General features: G+C 41.1%; 1 protein-coding gene across 1 annotated transcript in view; it reads right to left on the reverse strand.

Moving 5' to 3' along the window:
* Positions 1 to 26,875, reverse strand: part of LOC110159101 (histone-lysine N-methyltransferase EHMT1-like) — a 44,137-nt gene that overhangs the window by 10,179 nt on the left and 7,083 nt on the right. Inside the window, exons 2-4 of the mRNA XM_055153284.1 lie at positions 3,241 to 3,331; positions 2,750 to 3,162; positions 1,421 to 1,682 (exon numbers count right to left, since the gene is read on the reverse strand). Of these exons, the coding sequence (XP_055009259.1) occupies positions 1,421 to 1,682; positions 2,750 to 3,162; positions 3,241 to 3,331 (766 nt within the window). The remainder of the gene's footprint in view (positions 1 to 1,420; positions 1,683 to 2,749; positions 3,163 to 3,240; positions 3,332 to 26,875) is intronic.

Raw genomic sequence — 26,875 nt, forward strand, 5'->3', positions numbered from 1 at the left:
GCTGGAGAATACCACACACATTTACACACACATTTAGCCACAGAAACCCATTATCCAGGAGTTCCTCAAACCTACAGCGGGGCACTTCCAGCTGTTCTGAAAAAGGTCTATTAACCGTCCAAACAAAAGACCGGGGACCTCTTGCTAAATTGCTCCTAATGGTCATAGGCATTACCTTTTGTACCACCATAGCCTCAAAAACAAAACTATGATATTTGATACAGACCTTATTGACAGTAGCTCTATCACATCTATGTTAGCCTGGAAATGTTTCAGTATGAGGCCTTCTGCGTATTAGTATTTGTATATCGCTGTATTAATTGCTAACACATAACATATTGTATTCAGATCACCATGATACATTTTATTGTTAAAATGTTATATTGACCGAAAACAATATATGATTGTATTAAGAATTAGGTGCTGGAGGACGTGTCTGGGGTGAAGGAAGTCTGGGAGTCCCTGCTCATACTGCTGCCCCCGCGACCCGACCCGAGATAAAGCGGAAGAAAATGGATGGATTAATAATTATTCATGTAATATGTTTGTTTCATTTATGATGCTGAGTCTTCCCTTTGCTTCAGAGCCCTTCAGAGCGCTGAAACGACTGTACATTGTACCAGGTTTGTGAAGTTGTTGTGTACAGTTTTGTATCATGTTTTTGTATATTTATGGAGAATTGTGGTGTGATGGCATAGCTGATGTAGGCTTGTAGGTGGAGCATTGCACAAAATCTTACAGCAAACCAAAAGGAGGGTTCGAATAATGCCAAGAGAGAAACATGCACGGACGACATCTAAAAACTCTTCAGGCACGTTTGATGAGGGAACCACATAACAGCATAGTAGACAACTCTTATGGACTCATTATTTTCAAAGTTACGAGTACAAAAGAAGATAAAATGACAAACTAAACATTTAGACAAAAATATAATCTCTTGATCACAAGTGGAAACCGTTGTATTATGTAGTATGCACCATTGCTCAGAGTGGCCAAATATCAGAAGGTTGATTTTTGGTAAATAGGTCATTATGAAACTGACTAAGCCTTTTGGATAAGAGGTAATACGTCGTCTAGTCTAAAGATTGAGTCCAGACAATTTAATTTTTTACTAAATCTGTTGCCAAGGCAGTAAACATAATAGGTTAAATAGTTCTGAATGAAGTCATCAGCAGCAGCCGTAATCTTGGTTCTACAATAGTCCCATGAAAAAGAGCAGACATCCCTCAAATCACCTCCACCAAACTCTAAAACAAGTGACTAATGGGCTGGGGGCTTGGACAGTGTTGGACTTTGACTTGTTTCTAAGCCTCTGCAGTCAAACTCTGAGGGTGCAAAGTTGACTTAAAAGTACTGACTACAGCGCATGACTGATCTAGACTCTGGAATCACAGGCTACAGAGATGAGCATGTGTCTGACCCAGATGTAGTTTGGCAGGAGCAGGGCTGGGGGCGGGGTCTGCTGAGGCGGGGGGCGGGCTTTGTGCAGTGCTCCGGTCACTTGTCGTCGTCGTTGTTGTGGTTGTTGTGGTTGTGGTTGCTGTTGTGGTGACCTTCTCCTGGGCCGGGCTGTGAGGTAGCTGGTTCTGTGTGGAGGGCAGCTCAGGGCGGGTCTGGGGGTCATTAGTGTCCATCTGGTCACCTTTGGCACCTTTGGATTCTCGCATTTCCCGCCTGAGAAGCTGCAGAGTCAGAGATTTAAAACATTGCTTCATTAAAACCATGACTTCACTGTTGATGACACAGACTCTTACATGATACAACAGGAGAGGTAGAACCTAACTTGTTTACAGAAAAGGATCAACAAATGTTTGCAACCTGGCCAACAGCAGATTAATACACACAACACTCTGAATGAAGTCCTACCCAGCATCACTGTAGAATGTGACTAGTGGATATTGTGTCAGAAGAGGAGGGACTCTATGTGAGCTTTAGCCAAACACAGCAGCCAACACATAATATAGTTTTTGGTCAAATGAATGTGTAACATCTTACACTTGGCACCTTTACAGCAATTATTAATAACATGTTTTTGTTGGAAAAAAAAAAAATTCTGTTCTGCACCGAAAGTGAACTGGAACAGATGAGCGGAAGCCTTAGCAGATGGATTTTTTGTTTGAAAAGTCAGACCTCTTGACAATCCACCCATATATGCACTCATAGACTGTATATATAAATGGACACAGCTGACACAGCCGCCACATTCCAAACAGGAAGTTCACATGCGGCTCTTCCGGCTCCTATTGATTCTGGCTCTATTTTGTCTGTCAAATAATATAGAGCCTGGCTCCAGATTCGCTCCTGTAACCGTGAGCCTCACGAGCTTCATGTGAGTGGATTATATACAGTCTACAGTCTATGGCTGCACCACAAGGTTACTTCATCACTTGATGATCCATGTCAATTTGTCAAACATGTAAAAAATAAATACATCTGACATTTGTCAGAAGATTCCTCTGGGAAATGAGCCATCAGTTCAAATTTAAACATGTTGGACACTTGTAGCATGTCACTCTCTTGAAAAGATCAATTCAGTGATTCTCAGAGTTCACAGAATAAAACTGTGACTGGTCAAATCTGTTAGTGTAAGTTTGAATCATTAGCTTCAAGCTGAAGAACACAAAGGAGTGTCCATATGGTCCACTAAAATGACCAGTGGTCCATTTCTGCTGTATAGTACATGTACAGTGTGAGTGTGGCCGTCCAAAAGCAGACCTGAAGAGCACAGACGTGAGTGTAGCTCTAGTACCTTCTGAGCAGCGCTGACGGCCGGTCGACTCATAGTTTTTCGTGCTCGGTGCACTTGGACAGGAGGGCCATTTTTGGCTCCTGAGGGCCCGGGGGCTTTTGGGGGGTCAGTCCTTAGTGAGTTTCCACTTGTGGGAGGAGGGGCGGGGGGAGTGTCCGTGCGCGCTCCAGCAGAGGAGCTGTGAGTCCGGTGTGGGGAGAGCCCGGGATCTGTGTGTGTCTGGCCCAGAGAAAGTCCATTACTCCCGGTCACAGAGCCGTGCGGAGGCTCTGACGTACCGTTCTCACTCACTACCAGAGTCTTAGGCAGAGAGGAGCCCTGCGACAGGGCTTTATGCTCCCCATGGTCGTCCCCATTCAGCATGGCCTCTGCAGCAGGAGAGCTCCCTCTGGTGGTTCTGTCTGAGTCACCATCTGTGCAGAGAAGAAGAAGAGCTGTAAAGTGGTCTAAAGCAGTGAGAGTAGAGTACATGCAGTGTTCACAGGTCATACTTGACTGCTCCTCTTTGCCGTCCGCTGAGCCGTGAGTCTCTTTCCTCTGGTACAAACCCTTGTCCACGACGCCTTGGGCCAGACCAGCGGCCTGAAAACACAGTTAAAACATTATTATTTAGTGTTTGGTGATAGCAGCTGTAACCAACTAACAAACTGCAGTAGTGACTGGACTGAGTATTGAACACAGACATTTTCACACATGTTCGAGAAGACTGAAATCTGAACTGCTCCACCAGTGTTTCTATGGTCCCCTTTAAGATTTTCCATTTAAGATCAATTTCCAAACAGTGACTGTGTCTCTAAATCATGAAGGCACACTACATACACAAAAATACTATTAATTAGGATGCGTCAATTAAATTTTTTCAGTTCTGATACAGATTTTGATGTTATAGTATATGTTATACTATACCATATCTGTCGAGTGCAGATATAGTATAAAACAACATTTATTTCCTTTAAACAAAAATAAAATAAGACAAAACTGAGCCAAATGTGCTCTGGAGCTGTTATCTGAACAACTTTGTGTGCGACCAGTGAACAGAACAGTCTTATTACATCAATGAATATGTTCACCCAGTATTTGGAAGTTGATATCCAGTAACTGTTCACAATTGATGAGCACTGGTAGAAATATCCCAGACCAGTATTGGAATGGTGCATCGCTACTGACAATAGTATTACCAATAGTATTAGTATTTTAAAGAAACAGAACCTATTTAACTTTGAAAATGTTACCAATTTTAATTATCTTAAATAATTTTTTAAGTGTCTTAACTGTGATATTCCACTGAATTCAGAATTTGCCAGGATCATAAGTTGTACACACAGAGCTACTACAAGAGGTGATACTAGTGGTAATTGTGTTGTCCCCATGTACAGGACTCTGGGTCAGTCTTCTTGGGGGCCAGACTGTGGAACTGCAACCAGCTGATTTAAAATTGGAAACAAATAGCATCAAATTTAAACGTAAAACAAAATTATTGTATGTTTCCAACCAAAAATTTTATAAAAAATGTTACTTTTAAAACACTGTAAATTATTATTATTCAAGTTTGGTGGGCCAGATTAAAAAGATATGTACAGGGTGAGCAGTCAGACAGTCCCAGTTTTGAGCCTGTGTCCCCTGTCAAAGCAGATTTATTCAAAACCACCGATTTGTCCCAGTTTTATACAAGAAATGTCCCTGATGTCCCTATTTTTGCTCAATCGGATCCCTGCCAACAGTAAAGAGAGACATATATTGTCTTTTTTTTTTTTTTTTTTTTTTTAGGTAAAATACAGAAAAGTTGCTTTAAAATGACCAAAACACACATTAGTGCTGAGTGCAGAACAGTTTCTCATAATTTTGTTATTACGATTATGAGTTGGGGAGTAACAGATTACATGTACTGGCGTTACGTAATCAGAGTACTAATTATGAGTAACTGTATTCAGTTACAGTTACTGTTTCAGTGGTAATTGTTTGAGTGGTAATTGGATTACAGTTACTTTGGATTACATGGCTTACATGGCCATAAACCAGGACTAAACCAGGACTAAAACCAGGATTAAAGAAGGTCTAAAACCAGGACTAAACCAGGACTAAACCAGGTCTAAACGAGGTCTAAACCAGGACTAAACTAGGACTAAACCAGGACTAGACTAGGACTAAACCAGGACTAAACCAGGACTACACTAGGACTAAACCAGGTCTAAACCAGGTCTAAACTAGGACTAAACCAGGACTAAAGGACTAAACCAGGACCAGGTAAACCAGGACTAAACCAGGACTAAACTAGGACTAAACCAGGACTAAACCAGGTCTAAACCAGGACTAAACTAGGACTAAACTAGGACTAAACCAGGTCTAAACCAGGTCTAAACCAGGACTAAACCAGGACTAAACCAGGACTAAACTAGGACTAAACCAGGACTAAACTAGGACTAAACCAGGTCTAAACCAAGACTAAACCAGGACTAAACTAGGACTAAACCAGGACTAAACCAGGTCTAAACCAGGACTAAACTAGGACTAAACTAGGACTAAACCAAGACTAAACCAGGACTAAACTAAAACGAAACTAGGACTAAACCAGGACTAAACCAGGTCTAAATCAGGTCTAAATAAGGAATAAACCAGGTCTAAACAATATGACACTAACAGTAGGTGGACATAATTGAAGGCAGCAGTGATTTCATATAAAAATAATTTCTCTATCAATAATATTTTTAATACGGTTAAGGAAAGACTGGAATTTTTATTGTCTTTTAGCAGATAAAACATCTCATGTTCAGATTTCCTGGTCTTTGCTTCTCTTCAGTAAAACAAAAGTCTGTTCATGGAGATTTGGGCTCAACAGACAATTTGAAGAAAACAAACAAGAATTTGCAGGATGTGGTTGTTACATTCATGTAATTTTAAAAGCACGAATATCAAGTAATCCAAAGTATTCAGATTACGTTACTTATTAAGTAATTTAATGGATTACGTTACAAACTACATTTTGGGGTATGTAATCTGTAATCTGTAGGGGATTACATTTGAAAAGTCACCTTCCCAACACTGATCACGAACCACCCCAAACCAGGGATGTCTCAGCTTTTATTTTGAAAATCTGGTCACCCTGTTCAAGCACCAGCTCACAGCACAGATCATGGGTCCATCGCTCCAAACACACAGAAAGAGCATGGAATTTAAAGAGCGCTCGTGAGAACATGAACAGTGACAGATCCATCTGAAGAGAACCGATCCTGGGACCGTACAGCCCCGGTCCTGCCCCCTGGTGGTGAAGAGCATAATGACAACAGCACAGACAGAAGGACACCAGGCTCACCAAGCACCGCCATCTTACACACTCACACAGGCCTGGATGTTACCGTGACTCACCACTAGAGGGAGAAAAAAAACAAGGCACCGAGACATGTTATCCAGTTGGTGTTTGAGGGATTTCTTTTCATCACAATCCATGCTCTACCCTCCATGTGCGTCCCTTGTCTTCGCACGTGTCACTCTCTAAGGCGTCTCATTTTTGCAGCCAGACCAGAGACCAGAGACGTCTCCTGCTCCTGTCAGGCCCTGCCCTCATCTTTGGAACTTCTCATGAATTATCAAACAACATGAGGCAGTATGTGTTAACAGTCCACTTAACCCAATTTCCTCCAGGGTTTCAGTGGAGTCTTAGAAGAGTAAAGTTTGTATCAGTCGACTAAATATTTGATTTTGATTATTAGCATTTATATGGGACAGTCGCAGAAAGTAAAGGGTATGGTGAGAGTTTTATTTGGCAGATTTGGCAGTGACTCCTGTGTTTAATCTGCCTTTCCCAGTACTTTTTTCTGCTAAATAGTAGTTTAGAGAGCTTTTGCCACACTTCCTTTTTAGTCGACTAATCATTTAGCAGCACATCTTTAGCTCAACTAGAATTTCTCTAGTTGACAAAAGCCAGAATTTCCTAAATCCAATCAGAAACTTTACATTTTCAGGAAATGTTGTTAGTGTCAGAAGACGTTTGAAAAGCTGAAACTTTAGTTATTCAAATGATTCACTGTACTGTACTCAGATACAATTCATGTTTCATTATGGGAACTTTCAACACTTCTGGAAGAATTTCCTTCTGGACTGATAAAGTGATATATGCCTTTTACATGACCATATAAGGCACTAATGCAAGCACAGCCACAGGGTCCAGGTTACAGGTGGTGCTTAATCCTTATGAGACTTGGCCTCGTCTCAAACAGAGAGACGGAAGGAGCAGAGGACTGATCCCATGATGTAAAGTTCTATCTGATGGTTTGTTTGAATGTTATTATTCTATGCTTGTTCTCAAATACCCTCTGTAGATTTGAAGGGTTATGATTGTTTTAGTTTTATAAGAGCGTCATTTCAAAGCCCATTTCCAAGTGTTTTCTGGTGTTATATGAGTGTAGAGGTGCGATACACTTTCTATGAGAGTGGCTCCATGAGAATCAGATAAGATCACATTTTCACATGCTCTATTATAAATCACTTGTGCATTGCAGGTCTAAAGTTTGGCATCACAATTTATGGCATTGTTTTGCTGGAACTACAGCTTCTCCAGAGGAGTCACTTAGCACATTTTACATGTACAATGGAAAATTGGTTAACAAAAAATATCTTAAGGGAATTTTTCTCATGGGGACACAAAGTGACAATTTCTCAAGATGAAATTTTGTTCCATAAGAGATCAGAAAGTATCATTTCATGATCTCAGAACGAGCCAGAACACAAAGTACCCCATGATTCTAACCCTAACCCTAACTGACACAGAACAGCACACTCTGTGTGTGTGTGTGTGTGTGTGTGTGTGTGTGTGTGTGTGTGTGTGTGTGTGTGTGTGTGTGTGTGTGTGTGTGTGTGTGTGTGTGTGTGTGTGTGTGTGTGTGTGTGTGTGTGTGTGTGTGTGTGTGTGAGTGTGTGTTGTGTGTGTGTGAGCTTGTGCGTTGGATGTATGGAGCAGCTGGCTTGTAAAGTGTCACATCTGCTGTGAGACTCTCTTCTCCTTTTAGTAAAAACTCTCCATCGGACCAGACAGAGGCCAAACAGGGCAAAGACAAGTCCTGCTCTTCCCAAACCGTAAACAAACGTTTGTCCATCAGTGTCACACAGAGATCATCAACACTGTAACAGCCATAAGTCTCATTCACACATCTACTATCTATATTCTCACAAAAAGGTCATCAGAATCCAAAGCCAGTCTATCTAAAAACTGTGAGGTATGTGGTTCAGACCAGGCCCAAGGCTGCACTCTGCTCCACCAACAAACAGCACACACTTCTGCCTCCTTGTGGTCAAAGGTGGAATAAGATCTACAATGGAGCAGACACTGAAGGCTCAGCCTGCTCTTTCCAGCACATTAGTGCAGAGTTTGGATGAACTGAGTGGACATGTGGACATTAGGCCTCTGATTTACTTCTAAAAGGAAACATCTTGGTGTTCCTTTTAATTGTCAATAATGAAAAAGAAATAATTCCACTATAATTAAATTTATAATTAGCTCAGTTTTTGTGGAGACACGTTAGCCTTCTAGCATGTGTCACATAGTATTTTTCTAAAGATTTTTGGGAAAACAGAAAAAATAAACCATCTAAATCCATTTTTTGACTGTAAAACAATTTCTGATTGGCTGAGGACTGAACCAATGACACGTCCAGATGCAGCAGGATCTGGAGAGGAGAATGAGACACAACGTTCACTTTAGCCAAAAACGAATTTGGGCAGTTATTTTATAAAAGCAGCTGCTACATACAGCCTACTACATGCTGCTACAATCATTTAGTGAAAGTAACAGGGCTTGTGGGCAGGAGCCAGAACATCCAGACAGCGTCCTACAGTCCCACTCCTCAGGACCTACACACGACTCCAGTGCAGGGGATTCTGAGGAGAGCGATGCCCACATCAGACCAGACACCCATCTGTGAGAGGATCCATCTGAGAAGACCCCACCTGGTGCACACTACTGCACAGACAAACACACAGCTCTGCCCCCTAGTGGTGGAGAGCATGTAGACAGAAGCACACACAGAAGGAGGGGGCACACCACACACCGCCATTTCACACTCACTCACACAGGCCTGCATGTTACAGCCACTCACCACTAGAGGGAGAAAAACACATGTGGACCACAGCACTGAAGTGTTGGATCACTGGGTATTTTGAAGAGTTCACTCAGGTTCATACCAACGTCCACCTGACTGTGACAGGACTGTGAGGATGCTGCACTTACTCACATGTGAATGGAGACCTTCTCTAATGGTCAATGATCAGCTTGGTATCATGTTAAAGGAGAGCTGAATATAGACTTTTGGGGTGTCACTTCTTGCATTAAAAATTGAAAGCCATTTTTATTTTGTTAAAAGTCTGTATTCTATATTACGCAAAATTGACACTTATGAACTTTAATCCATGTTGTAATATTGTCACTGCATCAAAATCATACCTGAGTCATGTTTCATTTCATTTACAAATGTTTAGGTAACTCTTTATTATTAGTCTATCTACATCTTTAAAGCTCAAAATGCTCTATTTCACCTTGTGATGTCATGCAGCTGTAGGTTACAAGTGAACAGCTCCTTTAACCTTTAGTTCAGTACAAATGGGAAATTCCAGGGTTAAACTTATCCAAGTGATTCCAGTGAAGGTGTGTGGAGTTTAAAAACACAGTGGAGCACTTCCTGTATTACCACACGACATGACAAGGTGGAACAGAGTGTTTTCTATTTGAGAGAAGAACTAAATGTGTCTAAATGTGCAGGGTTTGTGTGTTAGCCCAAAGAAAAAGAGCTCTCTCTGAAAGACACTGGACCTGAAGAGCAGAGCAACGAGGGCCCATCCTGAACAGACCTGCAGCTGCCAAACGAGACGCACGGGTGACTGAAGACGTGCTCTTTGTGGTGACTTTTACAGAGTATGTAAAAAAGCAGATTAAACTTCAACTAGGTGACTACATGCGCCTTCTCCTTCTGCTGCGGTTCAGTAGAAGTCCTCTAAATGAAACACCAATAATCAACTAAAGGCTGGGGAATGGGGAAATATGACACTCACTTTTTTTTAGCTTTGTTTCTTTGTCTTTTTAAATGATTATAGCAGTGTTCAGAAACTTTTAAAACAACTACCTTGACACTGTTTAAATCCAGACTTAAAAAGGTTCTGTTTAGCTGCATATGATTGAAAAGTTTTCATTCTGTACTCTTCTCCCTCATTTAATGTCTCTTTCTCTTTTTTTATTTTATGATAATTATTCATTATTTGATTTGTTTGTATTGTGATTTGAATTCATTTCTTATTCTGTAAAGCACTTTGAATTACTTGTGTGTGAACTGTGCTGTACAAATAAACTTGCCTTGCCTAGAAAAATAACTACTTTTCCTGATGTGCGGAGTCTTTGCTTTTCAAGTTCGAAGCAAAATCCCCCACAGGACATTCAGTGACCATTAGTGTTCTGTTCATGCGTTTTGTGTCTGGTGGATAAACCCCAGATGAAAACACAAATCCCTCATCGTGTCTAGAACAGAACACACGGAACAGCAGGAGGCTCCAGCAGAGGTCACGGACAAGTCTGACTCTTCACAAACACGGGTTTGTCAAATGTTAGAAATCTCAAACACAACCGCCTCGATGTGTCAACAGAAGATCATCGCTATGGAAACAACTGGACCAGGTTCAAGCCAAACTCAAACACAGGATTCAATATAAGAACAGCTCGAACACAAATATGCCCCCTTGTGGTGAAAAAGTGGACTTCAATCTGGATGAACAACACGCAGCAGTCTTCAACCCAGAAGGATCTAAAATGACCAGTGTCACAGCAATGAACTCTTTCAAACATATTAAACTATTATTGTATTTTGAATGGAGAAAAGTCCTCAAAATGTTGCATAATCCATATGACAGGAACTGAAACCCATGAACAGTTTCATCAAGTCAGAATCCAACTGTTAAGTAAAGATACAGATTTTAATGTATTCCCAGTCAGTGTCAAACATGAGAACGGCTTTGACTGCAGCTCCATGAGTCACCAAGAGTGTGACCCCTGTCAGCCTCAGTCGAGTTCACTCACCTATACACACACACGCACGCGCACACATACACACACAGCAACCATAGAAACACACTGAACACACTGGAGTGAGAAGAATAGATTCAAATAAGGTTTTCATGCTTTGGGTTCAAATGCTGTAGCTATTCTTAACAGCACATTTATACAGCTGCTGTGATCAGTGTTGGAATTTGAAGCTCTCCATTCATCTGAGAGCCTCGACACAGACGTGTCACAGGCAGAACACTGAACACAAACCAACTCAAATGTCTATGGAATATTGTGTAATATTGTATTATATTATTATATTGTATTATATTGTATTGTAGTTGTCAGGCCGGTATTCAGATGAACACAAAAAATGAACTTGGCTTTGAATTGACTCAATCAGCACCAAAGACAAAAAGTCTGAACAAAAGGAGACACTGCCTTGGGAGGAGGAGAGGCCTCCCAACCACTGGGTTTGTGGTTTGGATCTCATTCTAGCCAATTCATGCCACCAGTGTGAGTAAATAAGACCCACACACTGCCTGTCTGTGCATGTGGTGTGTGAGTGAACAGTGGTTGGAGAGGCCAGTTAGACTTTGCTGTTACCACAGAAGTAGAGGCGCTTATGTAAATGGACGGATGGACAAAAAAAAAAAAAAAAAAAAAAAACACACACAAAAGGGAAAATTGTGTAAATTGTTGAAAGAATAATTTGCCAAAGTGACTCATGCACCGAGGACCAGGACTTAGTTCTGTCTAAACCCACAGACCATGAACTGCACCAACCTTGCAGGTACTCTGTGGAAACTGATTAGAAGAAACATTCATGGTGGCATGCCCCTAGTGGTGGACAGGAGGAAGAGTACAGCTCCTCCATTTTACAGAGACACACAGCACCAATGACAGAGCACGTGTTCACCACCAGGGGGAGGACTTTAATGGGCTTTAGCACTAAAGCTGGACCCAAAATGAGCTGGATGTTTTTCTACAGCTCCCCTATCAGAACATGACCTGGTTTGTCTTGTGTCTGTGGGCTCCACATCGTGTCTCTCCCTCAATGCTCTTTCTTTTTGCTGTTTCGAGTCATGTGCTACAGATCTAACACATATTGTACACACAAAACACAACAAAAGAGGTCATTTACCAGCCCCACTACTGCACAGAGCCACAAGTCCAGCACTGGCCCAAGAACATGACAGATCCACTAAACCTGATCACCAAGTCACATGACACAACTGACAGGCAGTCATTCAGAAAGAGACACACCTTTTCCTCTTGGAACAGATAACAAGACAAACTCCAAAACACTTTCACACCAGCACCAGCGCGTTGTACAGTATGTCACAGTCTTTGCTCTGGCCTCGTCTATCTCCACAGTTCAGATGTAAACTGAGGGGAGATTTCACACACAGTTCCAGGTTTCTCCACACCACAAACAGCACAGTGTATCCTCCCTCTGACAGACTATCCCCTGTGGACACAAGCCAAACCTCACAACTTATACACGGCCTGCTGGGGAAGCGTTGCCAAGTATTTTCCAAATCACAAACCATCTCCCATGTCACGACAAAGACGATCACGTGAGCTCAGCTGTAAAAGACTGACAAGACTACAGCTTACGACATCACAACTGTCCATGAGGAACTGAAGAGTGCTACAGTGACAGGGCTGTTATGTTAGATGTTAGTCCTCTTTCTGGGTTTGAGACGGGAGCTTTGTGTTTGTGGTTTGCATGTTCTCTCCTTGTCTGAACTTTCCTCTTGTTGCTCTGGTTTCTGACACCACCAAACCACAGAGAACGAAACTGAACTCCTGCACCATCGCCACACGTGTCTGACCTAAGCACACCTGAGCTCCACGCCGGCCAATGTCACTGAGGAGACCACCCTGAGGAGAAGCATGCAGAAGAAAAAGACACACGAGAGGCACGGGACCCCTAGTGGTGGAGAGCGGGATGGCGTCAATACAGACAGGAGGAGGGGGAGGGGCGCACTGCTCAGGCTTCTGCATTCCTCCATTTCACAGCAGCGTGAGGGCCTGGCCATGGCAGAGATCCACCACCAGAGGGAGCAAGGTCTGGTCAAATAAACTATTGGATGGAACCTAAGTACTTTGAATCAGATGGTCAGATTGTATGATAGTAATACAGATTTTGCGGTCCATAGTATTCACACAAAAAGCTCGGCCCAAATTTAAGATATAAACCCTTAAATCTATCAGAAAATGACTTAAAACTAGTGAAATGATCTGTCCATGCATCATTTTACTTGACGAGTTCTCTTAAAATAAATGACCTCTATACTAGAATGAAGCAGTTTCTGGTCTAGTAAGTAGATAATAAATCTGAAAACAAGATGAATAAACTGACAGAAGTTTTGAAATCTTGGCCAGATCAGAGAAATTTGCAGTGCAGCTACAGTAGGTGCACAATGACCTAAATAAACCATAACCATAATTACTACATTATTTTTACATGACAAAAATGAGAAAATGTGTGTTCAGAGTCTCTCCCAGCTGCACACAGAGACACCAACGCACCACAGCTGCTTACAGTGTTGTGTCTGACCCAAACACTGCACTGTCCTCTGTGCTTTCATTCTAAAACCACTCCTGTCCCTGCCTGCGTCTGTCTGAGAACACGGTGCAGTTTAAATACCAGTTAAGTGTTATAATGAATAGGTCGATATGGGTCACTTTAAATCAGACGCAGCCAAGGCGGAGGCTCTCGTCTGCTCTCCGCTCTGCACAATGTGTGGAGGAGTCACAGTGATGAGTCTGGTTCCTTTTACAAAAGCAGAGCACACACAGGAGAGCTCAAGAGCACAGTCAAGGAACATTTGTTTTTCCTTCTTTATCAGCTAATCAGCCTTAAATCTCCAGCACAGGCCCATATTTTGTTCAGCCCAACCAGCCACCTAAAAACGCATAAAGAATACATGCATCCAGTTTTATTTGAACACTGAAGTCCAAAAATGTGACTGCACTGTTCTCTTAATCAGTTTGTGGTAAAACAGGCAGTGTTGGGAAGGTGACTTTTCAAATGTATTCCCCTACAGATTACAGATTACATACCCCAGAATGTAGTTTGTAACATAATCCATTAAATTACTTAAAGTGAGTAACGTAATCTGAATACTTTGGATTACTTGGTTTGCTGTAGAGAAGCAAAGACGAGGAAATCTTCACATAAGAAGTTTTGTCTGCTAAAACAAAAAAGAAAAGCCCAGACTTTACTTAACTGTATTAAAAATATTATTGATAGAAGAGGAGGAGAGACGGTCCGCACAGCATGATTTAGTCCTGTTAAATCCTGTTTTAGACCTGGTTTAGTCTTAGTTTAGTCCTGGTTTTAGCCCTGGTTTAGTCCTGGTTTTAGACCTGGTTTTAGTCCTGCTTTAGTCCTGGTTTTGTCCTGGTTTAGACCTAGTTTAGATCTGGTTTTAGTCCTGGTTTAGACCTGGTTTAGAACTGGTTTGGACCTGGGTTTAGACCTGGTTTAGTGTCTGGCAATGAGTGGAATTACCAAACAAAAAAAACAAAAAAAAGTGAATAGCCCAAAAATAGCCCAACATGTGAAAACAGGAACACGTGTAATCCATTTATTTCAACAAAGTAACTATAACCCAATTACCACTCTCTGAAACAGTAACTGAATACAGTTACTCATAATTAGTACTCTGATTACGTAACTCTGGTACATGTAATCTGCTACTCCCCAACACTGAAAACAGGTTGTGGGAGTTTATCGGCCATCAGCTCCTCTGGATTCTAAACAATCAATGTCGGCAGTGTGCATGAAGCAAAACACATCAGTCGACAAAAACAGTAATGAGCAGATGGATTCTAACACTTCAATATTGTGATACTGTGATAAGGTCTCAGATAATACATGAAAACAGTTTTGTAATCACGTTGGGTTCAGTTTTTGAAAGAAGTAATTTATATTTCAGTTGATCACACATTTAATTGTTCGATCATTTCAAGTAGGGTGGAGCAGTAAAGGTCTCTTTATTCAAAGGCAAAACTCTCTGTAATAACAGGAGTTGGTATATCAGCACGACACACAGTCCTTGCTCTAGTATAACTGAAACAAGTCACTGCTCTCACCAATTACTTTACCTTGCAAATCCAGGCTGATATTGCCTTGTGAAATGTTTTCCTAATTTGTTTACCCTATATGTAGTCTGTGCTATTGCAGTTTTAAAACGGTACAATCACAACTGTACCTGTGGCTCCAGAGCCTTCACCTGCAGACAGACCAGGGGTGGGCAATTATTTTATCCATGGGGCCACATGAGAAACAGAAAATATTTTAGAGTGCCGAGCCAAAATGCTTAAGTCAATTCTGCATAATAAAATAATAAAAGCCGTAAACAGCATTGTTCTGACAAGCTGGTAAGAGTTTATGTTAGGACTAAGAAATTAAAAAGTGAGGCTGCCAAACAAAAATGTCATTTAAAAATACCTCTAAAATAAAAGTAATGCAGCTTTGGTCCATGTATGATGCAAAATTATAAAATGTTTATTTTTTCTAATTCCAAATGAGTTTAAAAAGGCCGGTCAGAGTCAACCAAAGGGCTGTATGTGGCCCGGGAGCTGCACAATGCCCAGGTCTGAGATAGAGACATACAAGTGTGTCTCATTCTCAGTTTATGTTCAGACCTCGTGTGAAGCTCAGAACCTCTAGAATTCCCTCTGAGCTGCAGACGCTGCACTAGCACTGACTCGGGATTGGTTGGGGTTTAGAGAGTGACCATTCACATCAGAGAGAGGCATTTTAGGTTTAAACCCATTTCAAGCTTTGAAACTGGCAACACAAATGAGAGTCATGTGAGGCACTGAGAACCAAAACACTAAATTATAACAAACAACTTGGCCATGTTTTTTGTAATTAAGAATAAACAAAGAAGTAAAATACAAAAGAAACCGAGAGATCAAGTTTGTGAATTTTAAAATGAAAATATTAAATACAATTCATTCAAGAAAAGAGAAGTATGTTTTATCTGAGCGCAACAACACCCTGTAGACTGACGTAACTGTTTCCCCCTGAGACCGGTGCACATGAAGGCAGCTGAAACTAAACCTAAACATAGCAAAAGTTGAGACGCAAACAGGCAGTCAGCAGTGTAGTCAGACTTCTACGGACATGCTGTGAAATGTATGAGATTCTTGAAGTAGTGGAGTATTTCATGTTTCAGTTTTCTGTCAAACGTTGATAACCCTGACCCTACAGCGCACCACAATATGAGGAAAAAATGTGATCGCTACCTTTTTGCCAGAGCACCCAAATGTAAACTCTGAACAGAATCCTAATCAGAAAGCTTGCAAAAATAAATAAATCATAATTTCACATTCTCAAAGTCGCTCTACTGATTAGGCAGTGCAGTTTTAGCAAATTCAGTCACACATCAGCATGCACTCAGACCTTTTTGTTCTTAAGACTGAGGGATAGTTCCAAGGCCAGCAAACTCAAGCACTAATCAGCTTCTGTTGGTCTGTTGAATTTGCCTGTGGCTTAAAACTAGGAGAAATTCTCCAAAAAGATTACACTTGGACTTGACATTTGATCTAACCCTGCAGCTTTTGTTTTCTGCATTTACAGAACTTGGTGTCTCTTGTTTGTATTTCCTTCAAATGTTCATGTTGGACGTACAGAGAACAAGAGGCTGGCACTTCATACAGAGGCAGAAGTGCCCTTTCTCCCCACAGACACAACACAACATACACTTTGACTGATGTCTCGAGCAGGCTACAGCGCAGATACGTCACAGCTCATGACAAATGTACTCTTTACAGTTCAAACAGAAACAAAGCAACTGGGGATACTCTTTCTAAGAGATGGGCGTTATAGTTAAATGCAAAGACGGATAAATACTTGATTCATCCTGAGTGAAATTCAAGATTAGTTGCACACACTGCTCTTCTCTGTCCCTTTGTGTCTCAGTGCTTGACAGGTGGACAGGAGCAATATGTGATAATGATATTTTTCCAATGCTGCCCTGGTGTCTGTGTAACACGTGTCAGTCCCAGTTTATCCTCAGTGCATCAGAGAATAGACTTTAAAGCAGCTCTGCTTGTACAAGTGTCTCCATGGTCGAGCACCAAAGTCCATCTGTGACATGTTAGTGTCATATGAACATCTCACACTCTGAGGAGCTCAGGGACCGGCCTCCTGCTGGTGCCCAGAGTCACGACTAAACAAGGGGAGTCAGAGTTTCAGGTTCATGCAGCTAAAACCTGGAACAGTCTGAACATGTGAGACAGACTCTTCTGTGACGCTGTTTAAATCCAGACTCAGAACAGTTGTGTTTCACTGTGCATATAACTGAAAGCTTTTCATTCCGCACTCTTCTCTCTAATTTATGTAATTAATGTCTCTCTGTCTTTTTTAATTTTAATCTTTAATTTTGTGATGATTATTTATGTTTAGATTTGTTTTTATTGTGATGTTAATGTATTTCTTATTCTGTAAAGGTATTTTACTTCAGGTTAACATCAGTATCAGCAAATACCGGTTATTGGCCACAGCAGCAGGCCAGATATTAAACCCTGGCTCATCCCTCACGCAGCACAGGCCTCTAGACATCACTCTGCTCTGTTCTACAGCTCAGCCTATGGGATCACACAGGCTCTCAGTACAAGGCTCAGCTCTGTTCCTCCTGCTTGTCTCACTGTTATTCACTGTCACCAGAAGATCTCCACTCCATGCTCGTCACCTCTAGTCAGTTGGATGTTCATTTTTCACCTAAAGAGAAAAGGATTCGAGCACCAGGGCCACACAATCACAGGGTTTTCTTTTTCTCGAGGCCCAAATGTGACACGCAGCAGATGCACAAAGATCAGAGCATCAGACTGAAATATGAAGAACCTGGACCAATGTCTCCACATAAACCTTCAAGTGAGGCCACCTCCAAACGTCCATCAGAACAATAATGTCCTGTGGCTTTGGAGAAGAGCTGTGCCCCCTACAGGTGGAGAGAGGGATGGTGTGAGTGCAGACAGCAGGAGGGGGAGGGGACCAGCTTTTCTCTGTTCCTCCATTTTACAGCTACAGAGCAACAACAACATGACATATTGTCACCACCAGGGGGAGAAGAGGAGCGCAAAAAGCATGGAATGGTAGACATTAGCTGAAGGCTGTGTCACTGTATCTGCTTGGAAACACTTCAGAAACTTGAGCTGATTCAAAAGCTCTTGTTGAGAAAACAATTATGAGCGAGGTTTTCCCCTTAAAGCTTTCCTTTATAGACATGAAAGTACTCACAGCTGTAGATATGTGCTGCTGATAGTGTAGTAATTGCTTTGCAGCTACAGTTATTAATGTAATTATTATGACATATGAATGATCATGAAAGAAGAAAATAGGTTTCTCTCATGGATTAAAGATGAACAATTGGACACATTTCCATTGTGATACTCTGTACATGTTTCAAAACTAACTATACAGGTCAGAACGACAAAAGACAAATAACGAAGCAGTAAACTAATCCAAGGGAGGTCAAAGCTGAAGGGTTAGGCAGCCCTTTCACAGGAATGGAGACACAGGGGCATGGAGTCGCCTGCAGATTCAGGAGATCAGCGGATTTTTAATCAAATAACCGAAGCCAGCAGTTGAGAGCGTGCAACAGCCATAAACTTCACAGTGTCAGAGCAATCCCAGACCGGAGCACCAGTCTGACCTGTCGACAACGATATAAACTAATCAATAAAAAAAAAATGATTTAAATTGGATCTGTATTTCCATAAAGAGGTGACAACAAAGGCATCAAAGTGTGACAAGGCTTCTACATTACACAAAAGAGAGAAATGCAGTTTAAGAAGACATGAGATTACAGTCGTATACGGCTTCAGAGATAAGACCGGGATATTGTTTGTAAAGAGGCTTCAGACACGTTTTCCCATTGGTCTCTGGTTTATAACACCATACACTGACACACAGTGAGTAGTGTCTTTAAATGCAAAACAAACCTGAAGTTCAGCGTTGGCTCACTGCACACTGACACGAGAGCACATGGGACAGGAATGTAGAACCATGAGCTCCACACTGACAGAAGCAGATCTACAAACAGCACAATCCAATCACTATGTTGGAAGACTTAAAGGTGTAATCTGGACTTTTACACAGGCCAAAAACAAAGCCATCAAAAACATTCAGACAGTAAAAACCTTCCCACTTTCTGGCTCAGACATGAAGAGCTCCTCTGCTGTCGCTACAACAAGAAGAGCAATGTCCATCAACACATTAGTCTGGAATACTCAGAGCTCATCGAGTCTTCTGACAGTTCTCCAAATCAGAGTTGTTTTATGTCCCAGAATGCACTCTGACACCCCATGGTCACAGCGTAGCGCCAAGGTGTCTACAGCCAATAGCAGACCACCTTTCTCCCTCTTATCGCAATATACAACACCAACACACGCAAACACACACATGCACAAACACACACATGCACAAACACACACACATGTTTATTTGAGCAGAGCCTTGAGAGGTTTAGCTACTGCAGAACCGATCGCTCGCTTTTCCTCCCTTGTACAAGAGAAGCTTTTCACATTCTCTACAGGCGTTTGGTCCATGTAAAGTTTGTTCTTTTGAATTTCAATTAATGAAAAAGGGAAACAGTTTGTTATTTCATTATTCCGTTTTAGTGTCAAACAAAAAAGCAGATCTATTTCCAATATTTAATTTATAGTTTACTTCAAATAACAATCAAAAACCATGTATTTAATTTAGATATTTTATTCTCTCTGGTTTATTTGCCCCAAAGTTCTGCTGCTCAGCGCCGTGTCTGAATTCAGGGTCAACTGAACAAAGGAGAGTTAATCCCTGCTATCTGTTTCTCATCGTGGAGATCAACAGTGACTTTCTAAGACGTGAATTTAAACCCATCGCTATGAAAGAAGGTGACATGTTTCCACAAACTTGATTTTCAGGCAAGTCCTTCTAGCAGCAGAACCTCCGGAGCAAATAAAACAGAGAGAATAAAATATCAAAATGGAAATAGGCACAGAGACAGTTTTTTAATTGGTGTTATTTTAAATTAATTTTAAATTAAATATTGGAAATAGAGGTCAACATCTGTTTTCTGTTTGACACTAAAAAGGAGTAATGAAATCAACTGTTTTCCCATTTCATTGTTTTTCGTTCTTGATTGAAATTCAAAAGGTGAATGGTACAAGGGGCGCGTTTTAAGACAGCATTGAAAATGTTCACTTGGGTGTAGTTGTTCTGTTGGTGTGTTATTAAGCCCTGGAGCCCTGCCACGAGACCGACCAGACTAAGTACACTGTTTGGCTTTTCAATCAGTCCGGAGAAATTAATGTAAGGGCTGCAAAATGAATCACAATCAAATGGATGCAATCAGCAAACCCTAAAGGCTGCAGTTCCTGTAGTACCACAGTTTCTAAGTCTGTTTTCTTCTGCATAAAAGCTGCTTAGCCTCTCCTTTAGATCTGTACAAACATGCTCTGAAATGGGATTCTTGTATTAGTTTGTTAGTTCAGATTTCAGTCTTTTTGTCAGTTCTTCTGGGTGCGTTTAGAATGGGAACTCAGAGCAGAATTCTATTGTTAAAACATATATCGTAAATCTGACTGCAGTTCTCGTCGGGAAAATCACAAATAGATATCTTTGCTGTCGTTTCTAATGTAGGTCTAGAGGTCCACAGCCAATCCTCCGTCAGGAAAAGCAAAGTGGTTTTACTGTAGGTTAAATCAGGCCTGAGCAGCAGACGCACACTACAGACAGATCACCTATCACCTTCAGCGTCTCAAAGGAGCACACTGAAACATGAAGAACCACGACTAACAGCTCCACCTGAACCTACAAGTGAGGCCACCTCCAAAAGTCCCTCAGAACGAGAGCATCCTGTGGCTTTGGAGAAGAGCTGTGCCCCCTACAGGTGGAGAGAGGGAAGGCTTGAGTGCAGACAGCAGGAGGGGGAGGGGAGGAGGGACATTTCTCTGTTCCTCCATTTTAGAGGCACAGAGCAACAGGAACGTGACATGTTCTCACCACCAGGGGGAGAAGAGGAGTGGAAAAAGAAAGAAGAGCATAATGGAAGTGACCACCAATAACAAATGTCTCATTGTGTCATTATTGTTATTGAAAGATTAGAAATTCAAACTAAGATGACCCAAACGAGCTGAATTACAGTGGAAAAAAATATATACTTCAGTTCAAACTGAGTCTGAAATCTGCATACACTGGTCAAAAGCTCCTGCTGAGATAATCATTATTTGTAACGTTTATTTTTAAATCCGTCATGTCGCTGCAGCCAAATGTAGTTGACTGGTGCCAATTTTACTAATTGCTTCAGATTACAAATGTAATTGTGATAAACTGATGTGTTTGCTAAAGACATTTTTAAGATAAATAACAGAAGCCTCTCTGAATTGCAAATGGTGACCATTCAAAAGAAACAGGGATCCTTCCAGCTCTCTGTGCATGTAGCACACATTTAAGATCAACGCCTTCATTCTGTCACTGTCCCAGCTACAGACAGGACTACAAACAATAAGATGGTTTATAGTGATCAAAAGGGCAGACATAATCATTAGTGGGACATTTTGTTGGCGATTCTCATAATTATATAACAGAGAATCACCATTCTATCAGCAGAATATGCAGGAAAAACAACACTTATCCATAATGTTCTCTTCTAGATCATTGTTGTTTTCACTGATTATAAAGTACAACAGTGTAACAGCTGAAATATGAAACTTATTCATAATAGTAAAATGATAATTATTCATATCAGTAAAATTTTTAAACTGTCAGCAACTTTAAAAATTATTGTGATATAATCTCAGTTATTTTGTCCATGATAATTGTGACACCAAATTACAATATTGTTCCATGGCTCATCCCAGCAGCACCAGCCTGACCTGTTCTTTGGGTAAACTCTGCTCCAGGGTCTATGGGGTGTAAAAAGATTGTCTAGAATGTGCACTAATCAATACAAAAACTAGTATCTAAATGACATATTACTTCAATAGAGTATCACCACAGAGGTGACATCAAAAGCCTCAGAGTCTTCTATTGGACACTTATCTACTGCATTACTTGAATAGAAAAACAGAGACAAATGTATGTTCCACACAGTTTAAAGGACCTCTGGTTCTTGTGTTACAGCTCCATGACACACACGTCCCAAAGGTCCATGTTTGGACCTGGTTTCCTGTGAAGCTGACACTGGCACACACTGAGCTGTGGATAAAAATTCTGAACAAACCTCAAGTACACTGCTGGCTCTCCCACACTGGAGCAAATGGGACAAGAATGTAGAGACTGTGGCTCCATTCAAACAGAAGCAGCTCTACCAACATCGCAACATAATCACTCAGACAGAACACATGTCCACAGTGAAAGACTGGTAGTCATGAATCTTTATATAAAATCAAAAACCAAACCATCAAAATGTTAAAACTGTAACAACTGTTGATTTCATCTCAGTTCCCATGTTCTGGGTCTGACATGAAGAGCTCCTCTGCTGTAGCTACATGAAGGACAATATCCATCAAACTGTCATCAAAGTATCATCATGAAACACAGAGCAAACCTCTTTCCATTCATTTCATTTGAACACACAGGACTGTTCAAAGCTTGTGTCTTTTGTCTCTAGTTGTTGCTGTCCTAACATGCACTTTGACACCCCCTCACAGTCAACAGCAGATTACCTTTCCTACTCTTATCATATCTAACCTCACAAAACACACAGGACATGTCTCTTAGAGCAGCTCTTGGGGAACCGGCTCTGCTGCAGTCTTGCTGTATTGTTAGAGGCATGTGTATTGACTGGACTAGAACACTGTTTAGCCTCTTAATTAGGCCTGTGCAGTGCAATTAATGGAATCTGAATCACGCCAGAGATTCACTCATGTCTAACAGTCAAAGATCAGCTCAATCTTTATAATGTCAAAGTCTGCAGCCAATTCAAACGCAAAGGTAATTATTAAAAGGCTGTTATTTTAATGTTCATGAAATTAATATTGAAAGCCATCTTAAGAAAATGAAACTAAAATTGTTATGTTGTTGTTATGTGATGTTGTGGTCAGGTTTGGACATCAACAACTCAGATTTGGAAAATTTTAACATTGCGACATGATTTATTTTCTCATCAAATTGCCCAGTACTCTCAAGAAAGCAATAGGAGTTTACATTTCCTTTACAGTCTGACAGTGAACGCACCACAGGACCTGAACAAAAGCCCACCTGCTCCACCACAACACAGCGTCAGAGGACCACACTGACAACATGACCACCTAGCTACTCCTCCTGACTGAACCATCTTGTCCCCAATCCTCCTCTGAACGCTCTGACCCTTCTAGATGTTTCTCCTGAAGAACCAGTTCTCTGGAAAGGAACCATGGAGACGAGGGCTCCCCCTAGCTGTGGAGAGAGGGATGACGTCAGTGCAGACAGCAGGAGGGGGAGGGGAGGAAACCGAGGAACATGAGGCTCCTGCACAGCTCCGCCATTTCGTTGCCACATAACAGCCTGCAGAGGGTAGAAGGTGGCCACTAGGGGGACAGGGAGACACAGGAGAGTGAGCAGTGTTCAGAGAGCACACTTGTGTAATGGTTCTTCAGCAAAAACAGGAATCTGAATTAGTCTGTTCATACAAGGAAAGCTGTTCTGCTCAGTTTAAGTAGAAATGTTGTTATGCTTGGATGTTTGCCAGAACTGAGACCACCAGATCTCAGTTAGACTCCAAAACAGGGTTGTCAAAAAAATTTAAAAGATACTAATCGATCCTATAACTAGTGCTGAAACCAGATTCTCATTTGAGCTGGTAATGATACTGAAAAAGTCACATTAATAGGACAGAAATGAGTTTCCCGAATCAGTTTAGAATGATGTTGAGCTGTATCAGAGCAAGTATAAGAGCACATAGGCTAGTATACACCCATGGAGCACTATGGAACCTGCTGGACACTGAGGGATTACACACATATAAGACACATATGAAGAGAAAAGAAAGTTCTACAATTTAATGCTGAAAATCACACTCTATTGTCTGAAGTGTTTTGATTTCCCTTGTGGTACCGTGGTACCTACCTCAGTATCAGCGTCTCAACACTAGAGAAAAGTGAGGAGGACAGGAATGACCTAAACTGGTCGACAGATTATTCTACACCAAATATAAAAGTACTCAAGGTACGGTGTGCGGGGCTGACACAGAGCCTCCACTCTCAAAAACATTTACAGGTTAGATTTTGTAGGGATGTTCTATTATCACAACATGAAGACTGAAATCCTCAAAGCCCCATCGCTCTGATTGGTCATAACCACAGATACTGAAAAAGTCCCAATGACAGGACAGAAATTAGTTTCCTGAATGTCTTTAGAATTATGTCGAGCTGTATCAGAACAAGTATAAGAGCACATAGGCTAGTATACACCCATGGAGCACTATGAAACCTACCTGGACCACTGAGGGATTACACACATATAAGACACATGGGAACAGAAAAGAAAGTTCTACCATTTAATCACATTCTATTGCCCGAAGTGTTTTGATTTCCATTGTGATACGAGCCTCACTATCAGCGTCTCAACACTAGAGAAAAGTGAGGAGGACGGGAATTATCTAAACTGGTCGACAGATTATTCTCCAAATATAAAAGTGCTCATCTTACAAGAAAAAAACAAACGTGTGTATTTTATCTGCATGTGCTTGTTGCAGACTTGCAGCAGTCTGACAGTCCAGCAGAGGGCAAAAAGGCATGGCTGTGAAATTCCTTCTATTGTTCCACTGAAATCTTAGTTCATTTACGTATGACTCACTGCATGTCCCTTTTAGATTTTTAGAACATTTTCAAACATGTAAACCTGTTCTGCTTGATGTGTTACACTTTAGTATGACCGCTGGCCAACTACTGCGAAGTGAAAGTCTTTTGAGCAGTAAACTGAAGTAGAGTGCAGTTTAAAGTGCAGGAAGTCAGTTCTAAAAAACACAATATGTCTATGTCATCAAGATCAAAACCAAAAATGCAGAGAAATGAACACACAAGGAAGGCATTTTTCTTTTAAACATTCTTTTAACAAAATAAAGGTGTCATAATTTTATTTTTTCTTCATAACTATTCTGCAATTTTGACTAGAGGTTAAAATACAAACAGGTTATGGTAAAAAAATAAAAAAATAAAAATTCTAACTGTTATTTATCATTTAAGTAATTACAGAACAGCTTTGTAAAAATACACATTTAATGTAATGTCATGCCATTATATAATATGTTTTGGTCCAACACTGGATCCTATTACACAATTTATAAACCAAAATGGGATATCAGTTGAGCCTATATCTCAGAATCAATCCACAAAAAAGTTCAATATGGGTGCTGATGTCTGTATCCCTAATGTAGTCACATTTTGGTCCTTGGTAACATGGTTGGTATTGGTGCCAGGTAACAGTTCTAGAATGACCTTTATGTATGTCTCATCTGCTGCCCATCTCCAACCCGGGAGTGAAATTATAAACTATACCAAAATTGAAAAAACTAAGCTTTTTAGTTAAATAATGTTAACTTTTTGGTGAAATTACAAGTCAATCTGATGAATTGCACTTCAAACCACAAGTGTTTGCTACTGTGACCTGCTCAAAACCACCACAGCACAATTCACATGGACTATCTTTAGAAATTGCACAACCATCTCACGACTTTTCAGAGCATCAGTTTCCAGGAACCACCTGGATTGGTTTTGGGCATCAGGGCAAACGCAATAAACACAAAATGTATTTCCATCATTTATTCTTGAGACACAGGAGTAGCTCTCCTTCTGTTCTGTAACAATAGTCCTTAGTAAATGAAAGATAGTCAGAGGAGTGTATCCTGTGGACAGGCTGGGTTGTCGCCAAAAGCCGTAGTATGTAAATATTTGACTGCTGTTGGATTAGATTAACTATTTATGTAGTATTATGGCTTAATGGTTCAGCACGCTGATAAAACCAGACACTGTCCACAACTCGTGGTCCATACCAGTGTGGTATTATGGAGAAGACTCGAGTTGATGATGACATGAGGTGTTGAGACTGCAGAGTAATGGTCTTCAGATGTGACCAAGGCCGAGGAGGAGCAGGGCCGTACGCTGCAGAGAGCGCAAGTACTGAACCACGGGTGCAAGGACAAAGTGTTCTCAACCTATTCTCCTCCTGCTCCACTGATCATGTGACCTCAAGAGGTTTTCACAAGAACACAGGCAGAATGATCGAGTCATATTCAGTGGAAGAATGGTGAATAAGTATGAGCTTTTTATATAGAACACAACAAGCGGACACAGCTCAGAATATGACTCACAAAAGACACAAAAGAACGGAAAGACACATTACTGGATCTGAGGCTCGGAACTAAAACTTGATGGAATAAAAGGCAGGTGAGCTAGTGTGATTTTCCGTACTAAATATTGGTAGTTTCTTTTAATTAATCACTCTTCAGTCTGACAAGAATTCTGATATAGATTAACACCTTTACCAAACCTGTTTAGGAAAGGTCCAAATTTGTCCCATGTATGTGACTTTTTTTTCAAGCCCGGACACTTTGCTCTGTTGTTGGGCTGGTTTCAGGGCAGAGTGATACTGCATACTCATGGACCTGGGTAAGGTTCTGTGTCTGCGGGGCTGACACAGAACCTCCATTCTCAAAAACATTTACAGGTTAGATTTTGTAGGGATGTTCTATTATCACAACATGAAGACTGAAATCCTCAAAGCCCCAGCGACCTGATTGGTCACAACCACCAACTGTGTAAAGAAGTGGACTAAGGGAGTGTGATGTCACCCATAGTGTTCGGCTACAGTCAAATGAAGCAATATGGGCACTTGGAGACATATTGGCTATTGGTATAAATTTTGCCGATATGGGCCACTAGTCCATGTCAACATGTTATACCTGGTTTTAAGCTCAGACTCTGTATTATGTCAATTTAAGCCAATTTACAGACAGATAAATGTCCTAATATGTGGCACCGCTTCAATATTTATCTGTGAAGTAATTTGTCCGTGATGCCGTACTGACCCTGAACGCACCCCCAGAGTCACATCACGTGACTCAGTTGCTCTTGTTTACACCAGTGCGATCTCAGCATCTTCTTTAAGGCAAAACCGA

Source organism: Boleophthalmus pectinirostris, unplaced genomic scaffold, assembly GCF_026225935.1.
Source record: "Boleophthalmus pectinirostris isolate CB_2022bp ecotype Guang Dong unplaced genomic scaffold, ASM2622593v1 HiC_scaffold_18, whole genome shotgun sequence".
In the NCBI taxonomy this organism is placed as follows: domain Eukaryota; kingdom Metazoa; phylum Chordata; class Actinopteri; order Gobiiformes; family Gobiidae; genus Boleophthalmus; species Boleophthalmus pectinirostris.